At 52.6% G+C, this 9006-nt stretch overlaps 1 protein-coding gene across 1 annotated transcript in view; it reads left to right on the forward strand.

Moving 5' to 3' along the window:
* Positions 1-7359, forward strand: part of CX3CL1 (C-X3-C motif chemokine ligand 1) — a 10071-nt gene extending 2712 nt beyond the window's left edge. Inside the window, exons 2-3 of the mRNA XM_007947439.1 lie at positions 4245-4365; positions 6309-7359. Of these exons, the coding sequence (XP_007945630.1) occupies positions 4245-4365; positions 6309-7359 (1172 nt within the window). The remainder of the gene's footprint in view (positions 1-4244; positions 4366-6308) is intronic.
* The last annotated feature ends 1647 nt before the right edge of the window (positions 7360-9006 follow it).

Here is a 9006-nt window from a genome sequence, read left to right on the forward strand (position 1 = left end):
TTGACTGCTAACCAGAAGGCTGGCGGTTCAAACCCACTAGCCACTCCTCGGAAGGAAGGTTGGGCAATCTACTTCTGCAGTGATACCGCCTCAGCAACCCAAGGAGGGGTCGGGGCCGACTCGATGGCACACAACAACAACAGCAACATCTCTGTATCTGGGTATCTCAGTTGTCTAGTGCTGTGGCAACAGAAAGACCACAAGTGGCTTTAACAGACAGAAATGAATTGTCTCCTGGTTTAGGAGGCTGGGAGTGTGAATTTCAGGGTGCCAGCTCTAGGGGAAGGCTTTCTCTGTCAGCTCTCCAGGAAGGGCCTTGTCTCTTTTCACGTCTGCTTCTAGGCGATGGTCATGTGACTTGCCATCTCTCTTTCCCCATGTCTCTTGCTTCTTCTTTAATGTCTTTTCTGTCTCAAGAGATTGATTCATGAAACACCCAACACTAATCAATTCTCATTAACATAACAAAGACAACCCAGTCCCAACTGGGATTATAACCACAGGCATAGACCTTAGAATTTACGACACATATTTGGGGAGGGGGGCATAATTCAATCCATAACTGTGTATAGGTATATGTAGATATATATACAGAGAGAGAAAACATGAGAGTGAGCAAGGAAGGGGAAGAGGTGTTGAAATTTTAAATATGGGGTCAGGAAGCCTGACTTAGAAGGAGGTATTTAACAACCTTGAGGGAGGTGAGGGAGTGAGCCATGTGGATATCTTAGGGTAGTGGTCCTCAAAGGAGATTTTGCCCCCCAAGGGACATTGGGTAATGTCTGGAGGCATTTTCGGTTGTTACAAATGTCACAACACTTTTGGATGTGAAATTAATGCTGCTGGCATCTAGTGAGTAGAGGCCAGGGACACTGCTAAACATCCTAAAAGACAGCCCACCACAACAAAGAATTCTCTGGTCCAAAATGTCAAAGAATTTTTTGGTCCAAATTGAGAAACTGTGCTCTAAGGGAAGAGTGCATCAAACACTTTCAGCTTTTATTCTTACAAACACCCTATGAAGCAGTTATTATCATTTCCCTTTTACAGGTAAGGGAACTGAGGCTCAGAGAGTCTTAAGTGACTGGCCCAGGAGCACACAGCAGATCAATGGCTCTCTAACACCCCACCTAAACCATTCCTGCCCAATAGCCTCTTAGCAGTCCTTGAAGTTTAGTCTAAAGGACACCTCCTCTAAGAAGCCTCCCCTGATCACTTGCGGTTAGTGGTTTACTCCCTCTTGTAAACTTCTGCACATTTGGGGTATGTTCTGGAGCATGACATTTCTACCTGGTGTTAAAGATGGCCGTATAGGAGCTGGGGTGGAAAACCAGCTCTGATGCTACACACCTGTGTGGGCTGGAGCAAATCATTTAACCTCTCGAGGCCTCAGCTTCTGCATCTGTGAGATGGGGATAATGATATCCCCTTGGCGGGGAACTTGGGGATTCAGGAGAGCAAATGTGCATGTGTGCTGAGCACAGGGTCTGGCACACAGTAGGTGCTCAACATAGAAAAACGTGAGCATGTCTTAGCTGCCCATCAGACTGGGAGTCCTCTATAGTTAGAGATAGGCATTGTTCACCTAGCTAGGACTCACAGCATCCAGCACCAGGCCTGGCACTGGGGAGAGATCAGCATTTGTTGATTGACTGAATACACGTGGCAATCTGATATCATTTATTGGCTTGAGGTGCTCTCTCCCAGCTCAGCCCCAGCATCTGTGGGAGAATAAGCTCTGGGCTAAGGACAAAGGGGCTTGGGTCTTTGTATTTTCTCAGAAGTCATGCAGACAAGCGTTTGCTGAATCAGAAAATGGCTAGATGAATGAATGGATCGCCGGATGGATAAGTGTGCAGTTGAAGCATGGATGGCTAGGTAGATGAAAGTGGGGGGATGACGGGTAGGGATGTACAGGAGGTAGAGGGGTGAGTCAGGGGTGGGTGGATAGATGGATATAGGGAATGGTGAGGAGTGGGTAGGTAGGAGGTGGGGGATGAGTAAGACACTGACTAGTGGCAGTAGCTAAGTGGATGGATGGATGAGGGAGGGATAAGTACACAGAAATTTAATTCATTCAATGAATATTTATTGAGTATCTTCCTTGGGCCTGATGCTGGAGAACATTGTGACTCCGAGAAAAAGGTGGTCTCCACCCTCCTGATACTCATGTTTGAGGAGTTCAAACATGACAGATAATAGAAAACTTCAGCTCGGTGAAGGGAAGGCCTCTTCTAGGTAAATTACACAAGCTACCCAGGCAGAACGAAGAATGAAGCCTCCCCAGGGGCACCCAGGCACCAGGGCAGAGCGTGGGGACTGTGGAACCTGATGACTTTGTAGCCGTCCCCATTAGAGGGGGTCGTGGATGAGCCTCGCTTCCTGCCTGCTGGCAGCCTCCCTGCCTCTTCCCAGCGCCAGGTTTCCCAGGGCATTGTTTTTCTGGGGCTTTCCCAGAAACACCTGCCACGCCAGGCAGGCCAGGGGACTGCCACCCAGCTCAACTCAGCAGGGCCGGAGGCTGCAGCTGAGTCATGCTGAGGCCCCGCAGGGGGAGAAGGAGAGTGACAAGACTGCAGCACAACTTTCACATCCTGCTTCCTCAGACTTTCCTCAGCAAAGGGCAGGCCGTGATTTGGGGACCAGCCACTGGGAGCCTCTCCTGCCCACCCAGGAGCTACTGGGACCAACCTTTGATGACCCAGCCTCACCTCCACCACCAGGCCGGCCCTGTAGACCTTCAGCCATACTTCCTATAGGCAGTGGGCCCAGGCTGAGGGAGCGATGGGGAGGGGAGGCAGCAGGTGTTCGAAGGTGTGTGCATGTTTGTGTCTGTATCTGGGAAGGTGGAGTGTGTTTGCACATCCGTGTATGTGTAAGTATTTGTGCGTGAGCAATGTGTGTTCTGGTGAGATACAGGGATGAGTCGGGTCCCCAGGCCCCAAAGAGCTAGATAAAGTCAGCTTGGGCCCTCGAGTCTGCTACCCTGGAAGTTCTGGCCACTAGGTCATTGCAAAACCCTCGGGGTCTTACTTCTGCTGAACACAACCTTGACCCATTTCTGAATCTCAGGCTCCTCATTTCCTATACCCCCCGTACCCGACTTAACACTAAGCAGAGAGAGAGTTTTGCTGGAGATTTTAGAGAAGAGAGGAGGTGGAAATGCAACACAAACAATCTCAAGTGTTTGTGCCAGACATTGTATCAACTGTTTGAGTCCTTTATTGTCCTTTTAGCCAGCCTCATCCCATTCTGGAGTTTCTCTTGGCTCCAAGTGGGACCCAGCCATCTGCATGTCCCTGCCCATGCCACCCTGCCCATGGCCTGGGCACGCACACCCATCTCCACTCCTCCTCCCCTCAGCTTGCCTGGGGACTCCAAAGTCTTCTCTCCCTCTTACGCCGGACAATTCAGTTCCTTGCTCTTAATGGCAGAACAAAGGATCCTCTATTCCATAGACTCCACCTTCCTTAGAAGGCAGTTATACTTACACATTTTAAAATGTTATTATCTGCTACATGTTGCTGCTGTTTGTATGCCCTTATGTGTTTTTGTGTGAGGGGTATATGTCTTTGCCATTGTGTTTGTTGGCATGTGTGTGTGTGTGCACACAGGTCATGGTGTATGTCTGGGTATGTCTCTGAGGTCCAGAAGAATCCAGGAATACATGGCAGTCTGAGAGGCAGACAGAGGGAGTGTGTGGGTATGTAGGAAGGGTGAGGGCAGGAGAGGTGAGGCGAGGAGGGGTAAATGTAGGAGGGGTGGGGTAGAAGGAGTGATGATAGTTGAGCAAGTGAGGTGTTTTGGGAAAAGGCAGGGGAGGGGGAGGGGAATGTGCAGGCTATGGGGGGACTGAAGCCAGGCCTGGCAGAGAGACTATTGATCTCTTGCTGGCTGTGAGACTTTAGACAGATCCCAGCCATTCTTACATCTGCCCTCTGTACAACAGACCAACTCCAGCACTTCCTTCATGCCAGGCAGTAAGAACTTTATTGTAAGAACTCATTTTCATAAATTCTCACAACAACCTTAAGAGGTAGATCTATTTTTGCCCTATTTTATAGGCAGGGAAACTGAGGCATAAGAGGTTTAGTGATAGTAGGCCTGAGACCAGTGCCTCAAAGGCCAAGTGTGCAGAGTATTGGTTCTGGCTTGAAGGGTGTGTCTGGGACAAGTAGGCATGGGGCCAGGAAGCTGGCTTGTCCATGGACAGTTCTGCTGATTGGGTACTTCTGTGGACTCAGGACAGCACCATGGAGTGAAGAAATGTCGCATCACCTGCAACAAGATGACCTCGAGGATCCCTGTGGCCAACCTGTTCCGCTATGAACAGAACCATGAGTCTTGCGGCAAGCGTGCTATCATGTAGGTACTGCCCTGGTGGGGTCCCACTGAGCCACATCTCATACCCGTCCACCCCAACCCAAGATCCCAGCCAAGAGCCTCAGCAAATGCCTCTGTTATTCCTGGCCTGCTGGCCACCCCACTGACTTTAATGTCTTTGCCACATGGCAAAGATCAGGAGTGGTTTCCTGAATGACCCTCTGTGGCTCGGTGTGTGGCAGGGGGAGGGTGCATCTTGTGGCCTGGAGCAGCCACTGAAGGGGACATTCCTTCTGGCTGAAGTGTGCTTTATGCAGCCCTCAAACCCACTGGATTTTGGGAGGAGGCGAAGCATGATGCTCTCAAAGTGCCAGTCCCAGACCCTGATGCAGCTGGTACGGATCCTGGCCTTGCTGGGTGATCCTGGCCACATTGTTTACCTTCTGAGCTTAAGTGTCTTTATCTGTAAAATGAGAAGTTGGGAGGATGGAGGGAGAAGATGTAACTAAAGTGGTTGTCAGGGTGCCTGGAAGCTACAGACAATAGGAAAGACAGAGACCACTGTCTCCCTTTGAAAGATGAGGAAACCGAGCCCTGGAGAACCCCTAGGAAACTTCAGGGAGGGACCAAGCTGAGCCCAGAAGCCACCAAGCTCAGGTCTTTCCCTCTGGCCGCTGGGAACCTGTCCTCTTGGTGATCCACTCACCCTGTGGCTCCTCCTGGGCACTGTGCAATCGCCCAGCCCGAGGACTTTCCCAGGACTGGTTTTGGTCCAGGATCCTGGCAGCAGGAAATGACCAGAGGTCCTTTGTAGTCGAGCCCAGCTGAAGGAAGCCCAGTGCTTCCTCTCCTAGATAGTGGGTTTCTAGGAGAGGCAAAATGCGGTGTGTGCTCCTGCCCGACCTCTCTGCTCACCCATCAAGGTTCACTTCCCTCAGGCTCCCCTAAACACTAGCTTCTTCTTTCTAGGTGAAATGGAGGGGAAACCCCTGGAGGAGGGCAGCAGGAGCTCACAGGGTCACACTTGCTTCCTGGGCCTCTCTGGCTTCCCAGCATACTGGAGCCAGGCACATTTACGCTTCCTCCCTGAGCCTCCGCTTGCTCATCTGTAAAATGGGGATGAATGTAGGATCCACTATGCAGAATGGGTGTGAGGTTTAAACACAGGCAAAATACCTTGCGCAGCTGTGGTGTGGAGCAAGGGCTCTGGTCAGCTCTGAGCTGTGGCCTTGGCAGTGAACCAGTCACTCTCTTCTGTAGCTTCAGAGGAAGCTCAAGGTTTGGAATGGGGGGGCCCCAACAGGGCCGCCATATATATGGCTCGAGCTCACTAGGTGCCCTTGCAGCCCAAGGGCATACACAGGAGAGGAAGTGTAGGGCCCAGAGGGCAGCTTCGAGTTACAGAAACAAGGGAAAGGATGAAGAAGACGTTGTGACATAGGTCTTGTCTAGAGCTGGAGGCTTCATCACTGAGCTCCCTGGTCCCATACCTGGAAGGACAACACCCGTGAAGTCCCTCCAATCAGGAGACCTACAGCCCAGTGCCCCGACCTTAATGGCAGTGATGTCATCATCAACGTGGTCATTATTCTCAACTATTGCCGGGCTCTTATGCTGAGCCAGGTGATCTACATAAGTACGTTTTTACAACGACACAGTAGGGCAACCAACTCACCCTAGTTTGCCTGAGACTTTCCCAGTTTTAAAACTACAAGTCCCAAGTCCTGAGAAGCCACACAGAACAGCTGGTCACCCTACCGAAAAACTCAAGCCCATTGCCATGCCATTGAGTTGGTTCCAATTCATGGCAATCCCATAGAAGGTGGGTGTCCTTGTCTCCTCCATTCTCAGGTGAGGAAACAGGCTCAGGGAGTGAAGGGAGTTAGCTAATAAGCAGTGGAGGCAGGATCCTGAGCCAGCTCTGTCCACCCTGGCCTGGGTTCTTCCCCCTGGCATCACTGGTTCTCTATCTTCCTCCCTTGTAGATTGGAGACCAGGCGGCATAAATTGTTCTGTGCTGACCCAGCGGAGAAATGGGTCCAGGAAGCCATGGCACAACTGGACCGCCGAGCTGCTGCTCTGACCCAAAATGGTGGCACGTTTGAGAAGCAAATCGGCGTGGGTGAGCCCAGGACAACCCCAGCCACAAGGGGAATGTACCAGTATGCTGTGTCAGAGGCTGACGCTACAGGGGAGAGCAGTAGCCTGGAGCTGACTCCTTCCCAGGAGGCACAGAGGGCCTTGGGGACTTCCCCAGGGCTGCCAACGGGAGTGGCTGGTTCTTCAGGGACCAGGTCCCCCTCAGCCTCAAAGGCTGAGGGTGAAGGGCCTCCAGCTGGGCCTGAGGTAACTGAGCTTCTCACTGTGGCTGCCATTTCCACCACCATCTCCACTGCGGTAGAAGGGCAGAGTTCTACTGCCTCCCAACCTGGGGCAGGCCTCTGGGCAGATGGAGGGGCCTCTGAAGTCCCCTCAGAGGTCCCATCCACCGAGGCCCCCTCCTCACAGGGCCCCTCCATTGAGGCCCCCACCATTTCATACTCAGCCCCTGAGGACAACGTTGGATCTGAAGGCCAACCTGTGTGGGTCAAGGAACAGAGCCCCATGCCAGAGAACTCTCCAGAGTCCGAGGAGATGGGCCCCATTACAGCTCACACGGATGCTTTCCTGGACTGGGGGCCTGGCAGCACAGCCCATGCTTCTGTGGTCTCCGTCTCCTCTGACGAGGCCCCCAGCAGGGAGCCAGGGACTGAAGGCAGCTGGGCCTCCAAGGCTGAGGAGCCAATTCATGCCACTATGGACCCCCAGAGGCTGGGTGTCATCATCACTCCTGTCCCTGACTCCCAGGCAGCCACCCGGAGGCAGGCAGTGGGGCTGCTGGCCTTCCTTGGCCTCCTGTTTTGCCTAGGGGTGGCCATGTTTGCCTACCAGAGTCTTCAGGGCTGCTCCCGCAAGATGGCGGGGGAGATGGTGGATGGGCTTCGCTATGTCCCCCGGAGCTGTGGCAGTAACTCATACGTCCTGGTGCCAGTGTGAGCTGTCCACCTTCCTCCATCCAGTTGTTTGACTCAAACAGTTGCCTAGGTCCCCCTTCCTCATACCACTTTCATCCAAGGGCCTGGCTGGAGCTGGGTAGACCAGAGCAGGGAGGCAGGATCCTCCAGTTGGGGTGGCTCCCAGCTCCTGGGAATACCACGGGAGACCACCCTTGACCATTCTTGACTTAATAGGGCAAAGGTTGGCTTCCACAACTCACTCTGATATTCCCAATCCAGAAAAGTCCCCTCTGCTGCTGGCTGGCTAGAGGTTCCCTTTGATATGGTCCCAGCCCCCTGAACAATTATTTATTGAATGCCTAGCCCCTCAGACCCATGCCCTCATGCGGGGACTATGCTTACCCCCATCTGACAAATGAACCTCAGGCCAGGCCCTCTGCCTGCTCCCTCAGACTCATCGTGTCTCGGTCCCGCTGCAGTCGCCAGTCCCCCCCGGCCACTTGCGGTGCTATCTCTCCCTGTTCCCTATACAGAGCCCACCCCCCGCCGGGGACATGTCTTTTTTTTTTTTTTTTTGCATGAGGCTAGTGTGGTGTTTCCTGGATGTTTGCCAGCCATGGCTGTGCACTCCTTGACCATCAGGCATTGGAAGAAGATGAAGTGTCTGACGGTGTGACTCTTCCTTCTTGGTCTATACTGTGCAATGAAGGGACATTGACTATGAATGTGAAGGCTGAAGCTTGTGATACAGGCCACCATCAGCCCCACAAGGCATTCACTTGACAGAGGGCAGCCCCTTTCCCTTTTCTGTGCCTCTAGTTTCCGCCTGTGAAAGGAAATAGTTGGATTTGGTAAGAGGTGGTGATCTGTGGTAATGAACATGTGCCCCTGGCAGGCATCACTAATCAATCCAGATACCCTTTCCTCCCTCAACGCTGGATGTAGCCTCATAATCTTTGTCAACAGAGTAACTTAGCCAATCAATTCCATTGTCACACTTGGACCCTGTGATCTGGAGGGCCTGCAAGACAGTACAAGGACCCACCGTGTTGGAAAGGTATACACTCTGGGCTGGGCTATGGTACTTGAGGGCTCAGGACTCCACTTGGAACGGCCCCTTCCTTGACGCTGAGTCAACCTTGAGCTTTGCACCCTGCCAGAGGGATTAGCTGAGGAAGGAGGGGCGGGTCTTCAGACTCCCTGAGAGGCTGAGGCCTCCATGGAAGGAAAAAGCTGTGGGAGCAGCCACACCCCTGATGCTGCTTGTACAAGTGGCTGGACTCTGTGTCCTCTGGTCCCACACACCGTGGGTCCAGTGTTTGCTCATTGGTCTCTGCAGCCTGGGTTCCCCTTCCACCTCTCTCACTCCTGGAAATACCATTCTTTTGTTACTGTTGTTAGGTGCCATCAAGTTGGCTCCAACTCATAGCGACCCTATGTACAACCGAACGAAACACTGCCTGACCCTGTGCCAGCCTCACAATTACACTTGAAGATACTCTTCTTCACTGTAGGCAGGGCTAGGAATTCCCATGAGTTTCCAGGAGATCCTGGAACCTGAGGTTCCCATATTTTTTTCTGAAAGGGACTCTGGGGAGGGAAGTTGTGAGTATGAGTCAGGGGTGCCCTATTTGGCTGCTGAGGGCTCAGCACACCCACGTGGGCTGGAGACTGCCTGGGCTGGCCA

Source organism: Orycteropus afer, unplaced genomic scaffold (assembly GCF_000298275.1).
Source record: "Orycteropus afer afer isolate SDZICR_OR568_19922 unplaced genomic scaffold, OryAfe1.0 scaffold00009, whole genome shotgun sequence".
Lineage (NCBI taxonomy): Eukaryota > Metazoa > Chordata > Mammalia > Tubulidentata > Orycteropodidae > Orycteropus > Orycteropus afer.